This window comes from Loxodonta africana, chromosome 2, assembly GCF_030014295.1.
Source record: "Loxodonta africana isolate mLoxAfr1 chromosome 2, mLoxAfr1.hap2, whole genome shotgun sequence".
Classification (NCBI taxonomy): Eukaryota; Metazoa; Chordata; class Mammalia; order Proboscidea; family Elephantidae; genus Loxodonta; species Loxodonta africana.
This window is the reverse complement of record NC_087343.1, coordinates 110245760-110264245: the sequence shown is the minus strand read 5'-3', so window position 1 is coordinate 110264245 and position 18486 is coordinate 110245760. Positions and strand designations below refer to the sequence as shown.

General features: G+C 37.3%; 1 protein-coding gene across 1 annotated transcript in view; it reads left to right on the top strand.

Moving 5' to 3' along the window:
* Positions 1-18486, top strand: part of SLCO6A1 (solute carrier organic anion transporter family member 6A1) — a 131636-nt gene that overhangs the window by 88506 nt on the left and 24644 nt on the right. The window contains exon 10 of the mRNA XM_064279698.1: positions 3211-3364. Within this exon, the coding sequence (XP_064135768.1) occupies positions 3211-3364 (154 nt within the window). The remainder of the gene's footprint in view (positions 1-3210; positions 3365-18486) is intronic.

The following is an 18486-nucleotide window of genomic DNA, read 5'->3' as shown; positions in this document are numbered from 1 at the left end:
GGTAGAATAAAGGAAACCATTAATAACGGAGTAGCAATCAGTGAAGTAAGAAATGTGAAAATAGAGAAGATAAAAGCACAAGCTGTATTTTGAGAAGATGGATAAAATTGCTAAACTTCTAACTGGGCTGATCAGATAAAAGGAGAAATAGAAATGAGAGAGAGTGAGAGGAAAAACTAACAATACCAGGAATTAGAGGTATGATGTGACTGGAAATTATACCAGTGTTAAAAGAATAATAGGAAAATATTATAAACAACTTTATGCCAGTATATTTGATAACTTCAATGAAATGGATAAATCTATTGAAAGATACAAACTCAAGAAACAGATAATCTACATCTATTAAATTAAATTTGTAGTTAAACACATTTCCATAAAACCCCAGGCCCAAATGGCTTCACTGGGGAATTTTATCAAACATGTAAATAACTAATTCTGATTCTTCACAAGTTCTTCCAGGAAATTCAGAAGAAGTGACTACTTCTCAACTCATTGTATGAAATCTGTATTATCCTGCTAACGAAACCAGACCGAAGTGTTACAAGAAAACTACAGACCTGTATCCCTGTAAGAAGGAACTGACAAAGCAGAGACCTGGCTTGGACTTTCAGCCTCTATTTTATGAGAAAATAAATTTTTATTCTTTAAAGTCACCCAGTTGTGGTATTTTTTTTTTTTTTTTTGTCATGGCAGCACTAGGTAGTTAAGACAAGAACATAGCCATTTTAACAAATGATGCTGGAACAATTAGATATCCATTTGCAAACAACCGAAATTTTATTCCTACCTTGCACCATATACAAAAATTAACTCAAAATTGATCATAGATAAAAATGTGAAATATAAAACTTTAAGAATATAAAAAAACCAGACCCATTGCTGTTGAGTCGATTCCAACTCATAGCAACCCTATAGGACAGAGTAGAACCGCCCCATAGAGTTTCCAAGGAGCACCTGGCAGATTTGAACTGCCGATTTTTAGGTTAGCAGCTGTAGCACTTAACCACTACACCATCAGGGTTTCCTCTAAAAATATAGGAGAAAATATTTGTGACCTCAAGTTCATGAAGTTTTCTTGGTTATAACACTACAACAATTATACAAAAGGAAATAATGTGATAAATTGGACTGCATCAAAATTAAAAAGTCCTAGTTGCTGTTAAAAGAATGCAAGACTAAGTCATAGATTGGGAGAAGATATTTAAAAATCATATGTTTAATAAAGGACTTGTTTCCAGGTTAAAAAAAAAAAAAACTCTCAAGACTTAATAATAAGGGAACAAACAACTTGACCCAAAATGGAAAGATATTTCAAAAGACATTTCACCAAATATATATAGATGGCAGTTATGCACATGGAAAAATGCTCAACATTATTAATCATTACGGAAATACATATTAAAAACCAAAATATGAAACCACTATACCCCTGTTAGAGTGTCTAAAAGTAAAAATACCAACCAAACTATGGGTTGGCAAGAAATGTGGAACAACTGGAACTCTGATACACTGCCAGTTGGAATGTAAAATAACACAACCATGTTGGAAAACTGTTTGATGTTTCTTAAAAGTTAAATGAACAACTACCATATGATCCAAAAATTTTACTCCTTGATATTTACCTAAGAGAAGTGAAAGCATATGACCACACAAAGACTATGCAAAGACTAGCTATGTGAAAGAAGCCAGACACAATGATAGCATTTTCAAAAAATGCTAGGAAATTTAAATTAAGGAATGAACAGTAACAAAGTAGATCAGTATATGCCAAGAAGTGGATGAATTACAAAGGGGCATAAGGAAACTTTGGGTTGTTGTTATTGTTGTTAGGTGCTGTTGAGCAGTTCCGACTCGTAGTGATCCTACGTACCACAAAATGAAACGCTGCCCGGTCCTGCACCCTGTTCACAATCTGTGTTACGCTTGAGCCCGTCGTTGCAGCCACTGTGTCAGTCAATCTCGTTGAGGGTCTTTCCCCTTTTCACTGACCTTCTACTTTACCAAGCATGATGTCCTTCTCCAGGGACTGATCCTTCGTGATAACATGTACAAAGTATGTAAGATGCAGTCTCGCCATCCTTGCTTCTAAGGAACATTCTGGTGGGACAATGATTATGATTAGGAGCACTTTGGGGGAAAATGATTATGTTCATTTCATTGATTGTGGTAATGGTTTACAAGTATACACATAGACCAAGAATTTTCAAATTGTACACTTCCAATATTTTCAGTTTATTATGTCAGTAATACTTCAATAAATTTTTTAAAAGAAATTATTTCATGAACTGTCTGCCCCCTAAGTTTCCTATCTAATCTTTTCAGTTTCTCTGGTCAATTTAATCCCCTTCAGATAGTTCTTAAAAAAGCACAATGCTCAAGGCTGACATTCTTTACTAAAAAAAAAAGTTAGGCTAAACTATTGTTTGATTTTAGGAAGACTTCAGGGGATATTTTTGACTGAAAGTTTAAACATTAAGGGCAGTAGTTCCAGGAGTTCATCCAACCTTCACGGCTCCAGAAAGTCTGGATTCCATGAAGATTTGAAATTCTGTTCTACATTTTCCCCTTTTTGATGAAGATTTTTCTACAGAATCTTTTATCAAAATGCTCTGTAATCATAGCCAAGCACTATCCAGTTCTGATCTCCTGGCAAAGGAGGCAGATTTTCATGGAGACAGTTAGCCACACATTTAAATTATTTCTCCTATTCCTGACTCTCCTTCTTCCTCTGTTGTTCCAGGCAAATATAGACCCATTGTTGTACCTAAGATGGCCATTTGCAAGCTTTTAAGACCCCAGGCACTAAACAATGAACTAGGAGATAGAACAGAAGCACTAAACACATTATTAGGCTAATTAATTGGGATGTTCCAAGGAACTATGACGCTAAACCTCCAAACCAAGAAACCAAATCCTGTGAGGTACCTGGTTGTACATAAGCAGTTTATGGAGCAGGAACAATTTGGAAAAGGAGGGTGAAAATGGTTGTAATGAGTGAACCTGAAGAATGTAATCAACACTACTGAATTGTACATGTAGAAATTATTCAATTGGTTTTATGTTTTGCTGCGTATATTCTCAACAACAACCAAAAGCCAAGAAAAAAATTATTTCAATAAGCATGTTTTATGGATTTTGTTGATATCTTGACATATATATAAATACAAATGAATGATACTATAATTACATTTAATCTGTTTTTTACAGCACAGGACAGTTGGGAAACCTGACAGCTCCTTGTAATTCTCAATGTGAATGCTCATCTTCATTTTACTCTACTATATGTGGAAGAGACAATGTTGAATATTTCTCTCCCTGCTTTGCAGGCTGTACAGATACAAAAATATTTGGCTCTCGAAGGGTAATTTTTTTTTAAGTAATTTTTATTGAGCTTTAAGTGAACGTGTACAAATCAAGTCAGTCTGTCACATATAAGCTTATATACACCTTACTCCATACTCCCACTTATCCTCCCCCTAATAAGTCAGCCCACACCCTCCTTCCAGTCTCTCCTTTCGTGACAACTTTGCCAGTTTCTAACCCTCTCTACCCTCCTATCTCCCCTCCAGACAGGAGATACCAACACAGTCTCAAGTGTCCACCTGATACAAGTAGCTCACTCTTCGTCAGCATCTCTCTCCAGCCCATTGTCCAGTCCCTTCCATGTCTGACAGGTTGTCTTCGGGAGTGGTTCCTGTCCTGGGCCAACAGAAGGTTTGGGGACCATGACCGCTGGGATTCCTCTAGTCTCACTCAGACCATTAAGTCTAGTCTTTTTATGAGAATTTGGGGTCTATATCCCACTGATCTCCTGCTCCCTTGGGGGTTCTCTGTTGTGCTCCCTGTCAGGACAGTCATCAGTTGTGGCCGGGCACCATCTAGTTCTTCTGGTCTCAGGATGATGTAAGTCTCTGCTTCATGTGGCACTTTCTGTCTCTTGGACTCATAGTTATCATGTGACCTTGGTGTTCTTCATTCTCCTTTGCTCCAGGTGGGTTGAGACTAATTGATGCATCTTAGATGGCCGCTTGTTAGCATTTAAGACCCCAGACGCCACACTTCAAAGTGGGATGCAGAATGTTTTCATAATAGAATTATTTTGCCAATTGACTTAGAAGTCCCCTTAAGCCATAGTCCCCAAACCCCCGCCCTTGCTCCGCTGACCTTCGAAGCATTCAGTTTATCCCAGAAACTTCTTTGCTTTTGGTCCAGTCCAGTTGAGCTGACCTTCCGTGTATTGAGTATTGTCCTTCCCTTCACCTAAAGTAGTTCTTATCTACTCACTGATCAGTAAATAACCCTCTCCCACCCTCCCTCCCTCCCCCCCTCGTAACCACAAAAGTATGTGTTCTCAGTTTATACTGTTTCTCAAGATCTTATAATAGTGGTCTTATACAATATTTGTCCTTTTGCCTCTGACTAATTTCGCTCAGCATAATGCCTTCCAGGTTCCTCCATGTTATGAAATGTTTCACAGATTCGTCACTGTTCTTTATCGATACGTAGTATTCCATTGTGTGAATATACCACAATTTAGTTAACCATTCATCTGTTGATGGACACTTTGGTTGCTTCCAGCTTTTTGCTATTGTAAACAGAGCTGCAATAAACATGGGAGTGCACATATCTGTTCGTGTGAAGGCTCTTACTTCTCTAGGGTATATTCCGAGGAGTGGGATTTCTGGGTTATATGGTAGTTCTATTTCTAACTTTTCAAGAAAATGCCAGATAGATTTCCAAAGTGGTTGTACCATTTTACATTCCCACCAGCAGTGTACAAGAGTTCCAATCTCTCCGCAGCCTCTCCAACGTTTGTTATTTTGTGTTTTTTGAATTAATGCCAGCCTTGTTGGAGTGAGATGGAATCTCATCGTACTTTTAATTTGCATTTCTCTAATGGCTAATGATCGAGAGCATTTTCTCATGTATCTGTTAGCTGCCTGAATATCTTCTTCAGTGAAGTGCGTGTTCATATCCTTTGCCCACTTCTTGATTGGGTTGTTTGTCTTTTTGTGGTTGAGTTTTGACAGAATCATATAGATTTTAGAGATGAGGCGCTGGTCGGAGATATCATAGCTGAAAATTCTTTCCCAATCTGTAGGTGGTCTTTTTACTCTTTTGATGAAGTCTTTAGATGAGCATAGGTGTTTGATTTTTAGGAGCTCCCAGTTATCTGGTTTCTCTTCATCATTTTTGGTAATGTTTTGTATTCTGTTTATGCCTTGTATCAGGGCTTCTAAGGTTGTCCCTATTTTTTCTTCCATGATCTTTATCGTTTTAGTCTTTATGTTTAGGTCTTTGATCCACTTGGAGTTAGTTTTTGTGCATGGTATGAGGTATGGGTCCTGTTTCATTTTTTTGCAAATGGATATCCAGTTATGCCAGCACCATTTGTTAAAAAGACTATCTTTTCCCCAATTAACTGACACTGGGCCTTTGTCAAATATCAGCTGCTCATATGTGGATGGATTTATATCTGGGTTCTCAATTCTGTTCCACTGGTCTATGTGTCTGTTGTTGTACCAGTTCCAGACTGTTTTGACTACTGTGGCTATATAATATGTTCTAAAATCAGGTAGAATGAGGCCTCCCACTTTCTTCTTCTTTTTCAGTGATGCTTTACTTATCCGGTGCTTCTTTCCCTTCCATATGAAGTTGGTGATTTGTTTCTCCATCACATTAAAAAATGTCATTGGAATTTGGATCGGAAGTGCAGTGTATGTATAGATGGCTTTTGGTAGAATAGACATTTTTCCTATGTTAAGTCTTCCTATCCATGAGCAAGGTATGTTTTTCCACTTAAGTAGGTCCTTTTTAGTTTCTTGCAGTAGTACTTTGTAGTTTTCTTTGTATAGGTCTTTTAAATCTTTGGTAAGATTTATTCCTAAGTATTTTATCTTCTTGGGGGCTACTGTGAATGGTATTGATTTGGTGATTTCCTCTTCGATGTTCTTTTTGTTGATGTAGAGGAATCCAAGTGATTTTTATATGTTTATCTTATAATCTGAGACTCTGCCAAACTCTTCTATTAGTTTCAGTAGTTTTCTGGAGGATTCCTTAGGGTTTTCTGTGTATAAGATCATGTCATCTGCAAACAGAGATAATTTTACTTCTTCCTTCCCAATCCGGATGCCCTTTATTTCTTTGTCTAGCCTAATTGCTCTGGCTAGGACCTCTAGCACAATGTTGAGTAAGAGCGGTGATAAAGGGCATCCTTGTCTGGTTCCCGTTCTCAAGGGAAATGCTTTCAGGCTCTCTCCATTTAGAGTGATGTTGGCTGTTGGCTTTGTATAGATGCCCTTTCTTATGTTGAGGAATTTTCCTTCAATTCCTATTTTGCTGAGAGTTTTTATCATGAATGGGTGTTGGATTTTGTCAAATGCCTTTTCTGCATCAATTGATAAGATCATGTGGTTTTTGTCTTTTGTTTTATTTATATGGTGGATTACATTAATGGTTTTTCTAATATTAAACCAGCCTTGCATAAAAAAAAAAAAAAGCCTTGCATACCTGGTATAAATCCCACTTGGTCGTGGTGGATTATTTTTTTGATATATAGTTGAATTCTATTGGCTAGAATTTTGTTGAGGATTTTTGCATCTATGTTCATGAGGGATATAGGTCTGTAATTTTCTTTTTTTGTGGTGTCTTTACCCGGTTTTGGTATCAGGGAGATGGTGGCTTCATAGAATGAGTTAGGTAGCATTCCATCATTTTCTATGCTTTGAAATACCTTTAGTAGTAGTGGTGTTAACTCTTCTCTGAAAGTTTGGTAGAACTCTGCAGTGAACCTGTCCGGGCCAGGGCTTTTGTTTGTTGGGAATTTTTTGATTACCGTTTCAATCTCTTTTTTTGTTATGAGTCTATTTAGTTGTTCTACTTCTGATTGTGTTAGTTTAGGTAGGTAGTGTTTTTCTAGGAATTCATCCATTTCTTCTAGGTTTGCAAATTTGTTAGAGTACAATTTTTTGTAATAATCTGATATGATTCTTTTAATTTCAGTTGGGTCTGTTGTGATGTGGCCCATCTCATTTCTTATTCAGGTTATTTGTTTCCTTTCCTGTATTTCTTTAGTCAGTCTGGCCAATGGTTTATCAATTTTGTTAATTTTTTCAAAGAACCAGCTTTTGGCTTTGTTAATTCTTTCAGTTGTTTTTCTGTTCTCTAATTCATTTTAAAAAAAAAAAAATTAGTTCAGCTCTAATTTTTATTATTTGTTTTCTTCCGGTGCCTGATGGATTCTTTTGTTGCTCACTTTCTATTTGTTCAAGTTGTAGGGACGGTTCTCTGATTCTGGCTCTTTGTTCTTTTTGTATGTGTGCATTTATCGATATAAATTGGCCTCTGAGCACTGCTTTTGCTGTGTCCCAGAGGTTTTGATAGGAAGTGTTTTCATTCTTGTTGCATTCTATGAATTTCTTTATTCCCTCCTTGATGTCTTCTATAACCCAGTCTTTTTTCAGCAGGGTATTGTTCAGTTCCCAAGTATTTGATTTCTTTTCCCTAATTTTTCTGTTATTGATTTCCACTTTTATGGCCTTATGGTCTGAGAAGATGCTTTGTAATATTTCGATGTTTTGGATTCTGCAAAGGTTTGTTTTATGACCTAATATGTGGTCTATTCTTGAGAATGTTCCATGTGTGCTAGAAAAAAAAGTATACTTTGCAGCAGTTGGGTGGAGTGTTCTGTATAAGTCTATGAGGTCAAGTTGGTTGACTGTAGCAATTAGGTCTTCCGTGTCTCTATTGAGCTTCTTACTGGACTTCCCCTCCTTCTCCAAAAGTGGTATGTTAAAGTCTCCTACTGTAATTGTGGAGGTGTCTGTCTCACTTTTCAGTTCTGTTAATGTTTGTTTTATGTATCTTACAGCCCTCTCATTGGGTGCATAAATATTTAATATGGTTATATCTTCCTGGTCAATTGTCCCTTTTATCATTATGTAGTGTCCTTCTTTATCCTTTGTGGTGGATTTAAGTCTAAAGTCTATTTTGTCAGAAATTAATATTGCTACTCCTCTTCTTTTTTGCTTATTGTTTGGTTGATATACTTTTTTCCATCCTTTGAGTTTTAGTTTGTTTGTGTCTCTAAGTCTAAGGTGTGTCTCTTGTAGGCAGCATATAGACGGATCGTGTTTCTTTATCCAGTCTGAGACTCTCTGTCTCTTTTTTGGTGCATTTAGTCCATTTACATTCAGCATAATTATAGATAAGTATGTGTTTAGTGCTGTCATTTTGATGCCTTTTTATGTGTGTTGTTGACAATTTCATTTTTCCACTTTTTTGTGCTGAGACGTTTTTCTTTGTAAATTGTGTGTTCCTCATTTTCATAGTATTTGGCTCTATGTTTGCTGAGTTGTTATGTTTTTCTTGGTTTTTATTTTGAGTTATGGAGTTGTTATACCTCTTTGTGGTTACCTTATTATTTACCCCTATTTTTCTAAGTAAAAACCTAACTTGTATTGTCCTATATCGCCTTGTATCACTCTCCATATGGCAGTTCTATGCCACCTGTATTTAGTACCTCTTTTTGATTATTGTGATCTTTTACATATTGACTTTAATGTTTCCCTGTTTTGAGCATTTTTTTTTTAATTAATCTTAATTTGTTTTTATGATTTCTCTATTTGAGTTGATATCAGGATGCTCTGTTCTGTGACCTTGTGTTGCGCTGGTATCTGATATTATTGGTTTTCTGACCAATTTCCTTTAGTATTTCTTGTAGCTTTGGCTTGGTTTTTGCAAATTCTTTAAGCTTGTGTTTATCTGTAAATGTTTTGATTTCACCTTCATATTTGAGAGAGAGTTTTGCTGGATATATGATCCTTGGCTGGCAGTTTTTCTCCTTCAGTGCTCTATATAGTCATCCCATTGCCTTCTTGACTGCATGGTTTGTGCTGAGTAGTCTGAACTTTTTGATTCTCCCTTGAAGGAGACCTTTCTTTTATCCCTGGCTGCTTTTAAAATTTTCTCTTTATCTTTGGTTTTGGCAAGTTTGATAATAATATCTCTTGGTGTTTTTCTTTTTGGATCAATCCTAAATGGGGTTCGATGAGCATCTTGGATAGATATACTTTCATCTTTCATGATGTCAGGGAAGTTTTCTGTCAGCAGATCTTCAACTATTTTCTCTGTGTTTTCTGTCCTCCCTCCCTGTTCTGGGACTCCAATCACACGCAAGTTAGTCTTCTTGATAGAGTCCCACATGATTCTTAGGGTTTCTTCATTTTTTAAAGTTCTTTTATCTGATTTTTTTTCCCAACTATATTGGTGTCAATTCCCTGGTCCTCCAGATCCCCCACCCTGTATTCCAGTTGCTCGAGCCTGCTCCTCTGACTTCCTATTGCGTTGTCTAATTCTGTAATTTTATTGTTAATCTTTTGGATTTCTGAATGCTGTCTCTCTATGGATTCTTGCAGCTTATTAATTTTTCCACTATGTTCTTGAATAATCTTTTTGAGTTCTTCAACTGCTTTATCAGTGTGTTCCTTGGCTTTTTCTGTAGATTGCCTTCTTTCATTTCTGAGGTCATCCTTGATTTCTCGAAGCATTCTGTAAATTAGTTTTTTATATTCTGCATCTGGCAATTCCAGGATTGTGTCTTCATTTGGGAAAGATTTTGATTCTTTAATTTGGGGAGTTGTAGAAGCAATCATGGTCTGCTTCTTTATGTGGTTTGATATCGACTGCTGTCTCCAAGCCATCTCTAAGATATTGTAATGATTTATTCTATGTTTGCTCACTGAGTCTTATCTTGTTTCGTTTCCTTTCAATATACGTAGATGGGCTACTAGATTGCGCTGTCTTGATTGCTGTAGCTCTTGAATCACTTATGTCCTATTACCAGCTGGTTTGGGCTGTTAGCAGATATATAAGCCTAAGAGTCCATTCACTATTCTTAAGTAGAATCTGATTTTGGGTCATCAAGTGTGTGGTGCACACTGTCACCTATCCACCTAGAGAAGTAGTGGTGATAGTTTTGTGCACCAGATTCTAGTAGCAGCTGGGTTCACACTCCAGTGGGGGCAGAATGCTGACAGGCTTTCCCCAAGTGCCAGCGAGGTAGGTGTGTCTCTATTCCTAAAGCATTTTGGTGGGTGGGCTCTGAAGCTGTATCGAAGGGTAATTTTTAAAAATTGTTTCTTTTTGTCAGGTAATATGTTCAATTTCTAGATGGTGTTTTTTATTCCTAGCTCTCTTTATAAGCTTTTCTTTTTCGTATTTTACTTTTTTTATTTAAAGACAGCAAACAAACAAACAACAACATTACCTTTGTTTTATGTTGCCATAGTACAACAAACTTACGACAATTGGGAATGGAAAAGAAGAGATTCTCCTACATTAGAACATGCTTCTATATATTACATCATCTCAACTTTATGGTTTTAAAGCAGTGGATGACTACTCTTGTCTAGCAAACTTGGAAATTTGATTTTCAAATGAGGTAGTCTAAGAGGACGCTTTGTCTTCTTATGTTGTTTGTCTTAGTTCTGTTCTACGTATCGGCATCAGTCACCCAATCCCAGCCTTGAATCAAGTCTTTCCTATACCCATGGGTTTTCCAATATTATCTTTTGGTCACCTTTCATTAAGTTTTTACTTCTGATAAGGAATTGTCTACTCCACACCTTCCTGCCATTTCTCTATTTCTGCTCCACATTAACCTAGATGTGGCAATCGGTCATTTTACTGTTTGTTGGAATTCACCATAACACAAGGTCTTTATGACATTGTCACATTTTCCAGAAAGGAAAGAGAGTTAGCGAAGGTTCATATGGCAGCAATACAAATAAGTCAAAACAGAACATATGTTATCCCTGTTTGTCCTTCTGCCATCACATGAATTGGGATTTTATAACTTTCCTATTTGTTCATCTTTGAGGCTATTACCATTAGAACCTTATACTTCCCTGGGGTTTCTGTCACCGTCCAGATTCAATATTTCTTTGTCATTTAGAGCAATTGATCACACTACCATTGTTTGACTCTGGGTTAATTTTTTAAAAATTTAAATTTGTACAAATGAGCTATTAGCTAAATAATGGACTATCTGCTCCAGCTTCTACTTTTTAATTGGCCAAGGCTTTAAAAATTGTCTCTTTCCTCTCACTAGTCTTTGTGGGGGGGGGGGGAACAACCCATAAAACAACAACAAAAAAAACCCATTGATGTTGAGTTCTTTTCGACTCATAGTGACTCTATAGCCAGACTAGAACTGCCCCATAGGATTTTTAATACTTCAGTATTTATGGAAGCAGACTATCACATCTTTCTCCTGCTGAGTGGCTGGTGGGTTTGAACCACCCACCTGTCAATTAGCAGCCAAGCACTTAACCACTGTAATGCTGGAGAGCAACAGAAGGGTATATTTCCCCACTCCTAGGATGTATGCTACCTCCCCTAGAAGGTGATAAAACCCCTTGCTGTTGAATCCATTCCGACTCATAGTGATCCTATAGGACAGAGTTGAATTGCCCCATAGGGTTTCCAAGGAGAGGCTGGTGGATTCGAACTGCCAACATTTGGTTAGCAGCCAAACACTTAACCACTGCATCACCAGTTCTTTATTAGTTATATAACTACATAACAATTTTCTTTTCTTTATTACACATAGATCTTTCATTACAAGAAAACAATGTACCTGATCAACTTTAATTTAGATTCTCATAGGAATTTTCCAGTGGTTTATGATTTAATAATATATCTTCAGATTTTTATTGAACATTAATGTCAAAAAGATTACATAACATATTTTAAAATATTTTTTCTTAACTGTTATGTAGATTTAAAATAACATTTAAAGTCGTTAGAGTATGTTATTGTGGAAAGTTTTTAAGTATTATAGAAAAGCATACTGAGCTTTCATATACCAATTACCCATCTTCAACAATTTATCAACTCATGGAAAATCTTGCTTTATCTATACTTATACCCACTTCTCTTCTCTGTTATATTTTGAAATAAGTTAAAGGTTATTTAAATGTCTACCTTGTCACCACAGCGTAACTCAGAACTATCGGGCATTAATGTTTTGATACCCCAAGAGCCTTTTGATCCCATGGTATATTCAAGAGTAGGTCATCAGATATACAGCTCCAACCCCTGCCTTTCCTTTTCTGGGGAACACCTTTTAGTAGCTCTGTTTTGATTTCATAAAACTCTTTACAACTTCCTTATATTTATCTAAGGAACAATTAATTTTTAGTGATTAGCAATGATAGAAATAGTCTACAAGATTGTCACTCAAAGTGTGTGTGTTAACATTTGATACTTAATAAAAACTGACAGAACAAAATATTTATGACCCACATCAGCCTGAGACCAGAAGAACTAGATGGTGCCTGGCTACAGCTGATGACTGCCCTGACAGGGAACACAACAGGGAACTCTTGAGGGAGCAGGAGAGCAGTGGGATGCAGACCCCAAATTCTTTTAAGAAGACCACACTTAATGGTCTGACTGAGACTAGAAGGACCCCAGTGGTCATGGTCTCCAGGCCTTCTGTTAGCCCAAGACAGGAGCATTCCCAAAGCCAACTCTTCAGACAGGGATTGGACTGGACGATGGGATAGAAAATAATGCTGGTAAAGAATGAGCTTCTTGAATCAAGTTGGCACATGAGACTATGCTGGCATCTCCTATCTGAGGGGAGATGAGAGGGCGAAGGGGGTCAGAAGCTGGCAGAATGGACACGAAAAGAGAGAGTGGAGGGAAGGAGTGTGCTGTCTCATTAGGGGGAAAACAATTAGGAGTATATAAAAAAATAGCAAGGTGTATATGAAGTTTTGTATGAGAGACTGACTTGATCTGTAAACTTTCACTTAAAGCACAATAAAAATTAAAAAAAAGAATTTATGACTCAAATTAGGTCTGTCAGAAATGACCCAACAAGATAATTTGGCTTTATAGAAATAATGACTGCAAAGGAAAACCCACGATATCGGAAGCTATAATTAGTAAAATTTGATTGGTTGGAACTGATAAATAGATAAAAATATATTAGATTCAAATGGGAGAAAATTGGTAACAATGAAAATTAACTTTAACACATTGAAAATTTTAAAAAGAGAAATACTGTATATACAAATGATCAAGTTTCTAAATAGTATAGTATTAATGGAATTTCCTCTGGAAAATATTTTCTCAGTGAAAATACATCAACTTTGAAATAATTCTGATTAAATATTTATATTCAAAACACCATCAAGGCCAAAATGAGGTAGAACTAGATACTCTTCAATTAAATTCAAGTAAAAGTTTACAAGACAAGTGGTAGGAAATACCATACCTCTGAAGATAGTTCTAAGTTTTCTTGGAAAAAGCATACCTTTAATAAAACTGATAGTAGGTATGTACTGATAACTTTCCTGGGCAATTTTGTCTCATTGAGGCCCATTTGTATTCTTCTTGTCCACAGTATAAAAGATTTTCAAATTATCTTATGTAGGTATAAAAGAAACCTTGGGCATTTCTTTATAATCTTTTCATTGGGACTTGGAAATTTCTTTATGATCTCGTTAGGACTGGTTGTTTTCAGTAGCTGATTTCATTATAAAATAGTAAGATCAGGGGGTTTCTTTCAGAGGATGCTCTAGTCCAACAGGAGCCTCATGCTAATTACCAATGGAGGGTTTAGTCAATCTCATCCACAGCACCAAAGATTGAAAGAAGTCAGGTTTCTGGGTATCTTTCAACTGAAACATCCTTAAAACAAACAAAAAAAAAGCCAAACCCAGTGCCGTCGAGTCGATTCTGACTCATAGCGACCCTGTAGGACAGAGTAGAACTGCCCCACAGAGTTTCCAAGGAGCACCTGGTGGATTCGAACTGGCAACCTTTTGGTTAGCAGCCGTAGCACTTAACCACTACACCCCACCAGGGTTTCCAAACATCCTTAGGATGTTTTAACTTCATTTATTCACCTCCCGTCTGTGTGGTATTTTTGTTGTGTATCTTTTCTCTCCATATATTTAAAATGACACATACTATTATTGTGTGGGGCCCTGGTGGCACAGTGGTTAAGCATTTGACTGCTAACGAAAAGGTCAGCAGTTGGAATCCACCAGCCACTCCTTCGAGACCCTAAGGGGCAATTCTACTCTGTCATATAGAGTTGCTGTGAGTCGGAATCAACTCGACGGCAGTGGGAACAGGCATTGTTGTTGCTCTGTACAGTCAATATTCACTTTTATTTACCCATTTCCTTGCAATTTTATACTTTAATATGGGATTATTTTCTTTCTGACTTAAGAACATATTTTACCTTCCTTATTGAAAAATGTTTTCACTGGGTGTGGAATTCTAGATTGGCAGTGATTTCCACCCCCCCCCCCCAACTGTTTAAAAGATCTGTCAGTTTGTCGTACCATGGGGGCTTGTGTGTTGCTGGAATGCTGAAAGCTATGCCACCAGTAGACAAATACCTGCAGAGTTACCCATGGCATATGTGTTTCAGCAGAGCTTCCAGACTAAGACAAACTAGGAAGAAGGACCTGACATTCTACTTCTGAAAGGAATTAGCCAGTGAAAACCTTATGACTGGCAGCAACACATTGTCTGACACAGTGCTGAAAGATAAGCCCCTCAGGTTTGGAAGGCACTGAAAATACAACTGGGAAAGAGCAGCCTCCTCAAAGTAGAGTCAACCTTAATTACATAGATGGTATTGACCATTTTGAATCAGATAATCATATGGTCTACTATGCCAGGAATGACACACTGAAGAGGAATGGCATTGTACTCATCATCAATAGAACATTTCAAAATCTCTCCTGAAGTACGATGCTGTCAGTGATAGGGTAAGATCCATATACCTAGAAGGAAAAGCATTTAATGTGACCATTATTCAAATTTACACACCAACCACTAGGCCACAGATGAAGAAATTGAAGATTTTTACCAACTTCTGCAGTCTGAATTTGATCAAACCTGCAAACATGATGCTTTGATAATTACTGGTGTTTGGAATTAGAAAGTTGGAAACAAAGAAGAAGGATTGATAATTGGAAAATATGGCCTTGAGGATAGCCATGATGCTGGAGATCACATGATAGCGTTTTTCAAGGCCAATAACTTCTTCATTGCAAATACCTTTTTCAACAACATGAACGGAGAGACTACATGTGGACCTCACCGGATGGAATATGTAGGAATTAAATCGACTACATCTGTGGCAAGAGACCATGGAAAGGCTCAATATCATCAGTCAGAACAAGGCCAGGGGCCAACTGTGGAACAGATCATCATTGCTCATATGCAAGTTCAGGTTCAACCTGAAGAAAATTACAAGTCCACGAGAGCTAAAGCACAATCTTGAGTATATCCCACCTGAATTTAGAGACAATCTCAAGAAACAATTTGACATGTTGAACACTAATGACTGAATACCAGATGAGTTGTGGAATGACATCAAGGACATCATACATGAAGAAAGCAAGGGAGCATTAAAAAGACAGGAAAAAAACCAAAATGAATGTCAGAAAAGCCTCTAAAACTTGCTACTGAATGCCGAGTAGCTAAAGTGAACTGAAGAAATGATGAAGTAAAAGAGCTGAACAGAAGATTTCAAAGAGTGGCTCGAGAAGACAAAGTATCATAATGACATGTGCAAAGAGCCGGAGATAGAAAACCAAAAGGAAAGAACACACTTGGCATTTCTCAAGCTGAAAGAAGTGAAGAAAAAAGTCAAGCCTTGAGTTGCAATATTGAAAGATTCTACAGGGAAAATGAAATTGACACAGGATGCATCAAAAGAACATGGAAGAAATACACAGAGTCACTATAACAAAAAGAATTAGCCGACGTTCAGTCATGTCAAGGGGCATCATATGATCAAGAACTGATGGTACTGAAGGAAGAAGTCCAAGCTGCCCTGAAGGCATTGGCAAAAAAACAAGGCTCTGGGAATTGACAGAATACCAATTGAGATGTTTCAGCAAATGGATGCACTTCTGGAAGTGCTCACTGGTCTATGCCAAGAAATTTAGAAGACAGGTGCCTGGCCAACTGACTGGAAGAGATCCATATTTATGCCTATTCCCAGGAAAGGTGATCCAACCGAATGTAGCAATTGCCAAACAATAATCATTAATATCACAAGCAAAATTTTGCTGAAGACCACTCAAAAGTGGCTGCGGCAGTATATCAACAGGGAACTGCCAGAAATTCAAGCCAGTTTCAGAAGAGGATGTGGGATCAGAGATATCATTGCTGATGTCTGATGTATCCTGGCTGAAAGCAGAGAATACCAGCAAGATGTTTACCTGTGTTTTAATTGACTATACAAAGACATTTGACTGTGTGGATCATAACAAATAATGGATAACATTGTGAAGAATGAAAATTCCAGAATACTTAATTGTGCTAATGAGGAGCCTGTACATAGATCAAGAGGCTATCATTTGAACAGAACAAGTGGATACTACATGGTTTAAAGTCAGGAAAGATGTGTGTCAGGGTTGTACCTTTTCACCATACCTGTTCAATCTGTATGCTGAGCAAATAATCTGAGAAGCTGGACTATATTAAGAAGAACGGGTCTTCAGGATTGGAGGAAAACTCATTAACAACCTGTGATATGCAGATGGCACAACATTGCTTGCTGAAAGTCAAGAGGGCTTGAAGCTCTTACTGATGAAGATCAAAGACCACAGCCTTAAGTATGGATTACACCTCAACATAAAGAAAACAAAAGTCCTCACAATGGGACCAATAAGAAAAGATTGAAGTAGTCAAGGATTTCATTTTATTTGGAGCCGCAATCAACACTCATGGAACCAGCAGTCAAATCAAATGACACATTGCATTGCGCAAATCTGTAGAAAAAGACCTCTTCAATGTGTTAAAAAAAACAAGATGTCATCTTGAAGACTAAGGTGCACCTAACCTAAACCATGATATTTTCAGTCACCTCATATGCATGTAAAAGCTGGATGATGAATAAGGAAGATGGAAGAAGAATTGACACCTTTGAGTTGTGGTTTTGGCAAAGAATATTGAGAATACCATGGACTGCCAAAAGAATGAACAAATCTGTCTTGGAAGAAATACAGCCAGAATGCTCATTAGAGGCTAGGATGGGGAGACTTTGTCTCACATACTTTGGGCATGCTACGAGGATGGATCAGTTCCTGGAGAAGGCATCATGCTTGGTAAAGTAGAAGGTCAGTGAAAAAGAGGAAGACCCTCAAAGAGATGGATTGATACAGTGACTGCAACAATGAGCTCACACATAACAATGATTGTGAAGATGTCACAGGACCAGGCAGTGTTTTGTTCTGTTGTACATAGGGATGCAACGTGTGGGAACTGACTCGACAGCACCTAACAACGACATACTAAATTTTCACAAACTAATGGCTTTTAATAACATCCACTTATTAGCTCACAGTTCTAAGGTCAGAGTGCTGGAGGAGGTGTGACTGGGTCCTCTGTGTTACAGCCTGAAATTAGGTAGCTGGCCCAACTGTGTTACCTTCTAGAAGTTATGTGGAAGAACTCACTTTCAAGCTCATTCAGGTTATTGGTCAAATTCAGTTCCTTTGGCCGGTAAAATCTTAGGTCCTTGTTTCCTTGCTGACTGCCTATTGGGGGTGTTTTCAGCTCTTAGATGCCACCCACATTCTTTGTTATATGGGCCCCTTCCTGTTCAAAGACAGCAACAAAGATTCTCCCTCAAGTTGAATTCTTCTCGTGCTTCTAATCTCTGACTTCAGGGTTCACACAATTAGGTGAGATTTACCCACAATAATCTTTTTTATTAAAGTCGACTATACAATATAACATAGCTTAATCATAGAAGTAAAACCAATCGATTCACAGTCCTAGGGATTATGCAAGCTATGTAAAATATGGGGAGCCCTGATGGCTCAGTGGTTAAAAGTAGGACTGCTAAACAAAAGGTCATCAGTTCAAATCCACCAGCTGCTCCTTGGAAACTCTATGGGGCAGTTTTACTCTGTTCTGTAGGGTTGCTGTGAGTTGAAATCAAATCAACAGCAATGGGTTTGTTTATTTTTGTTTAGTCTTGGAGGCTATTTTAGAATCTGCCTATCATGAGTAGTAATGACCTTTTCACTGTGTCCTCCTATTCTCTTTCACTCTTTTCTGTATTTTCCATCTCCTTTTGTCTGTTCTTTTAAATGTGTTTATTTTCTATTGACCTATCTTCCAATTACTAATCCTTTGTTTTATAGTGTCCTACTCTGCAGTTAGACCCATTACTGAGGTTCCAATTTCTCTCTTATTTTTCAGTTCCAGCATTTGTGTTTTTAGAATATATAGTTTCCTGGTGAAATTCTACATCATTGAAGCAATTTTATCCATCTTTCTATTTTATAGATGATCTCAATCATCTATTTTAAAATTCTTGCTACTAACCTCACTATCTAGATCACCCACAATTCTGTTTATATTGTTTGATTCGCTCATAATTTTTAGTCAGTTGTTTTTGTCACTTTGCATGCCTGGTAATGTTGGATTAAATAC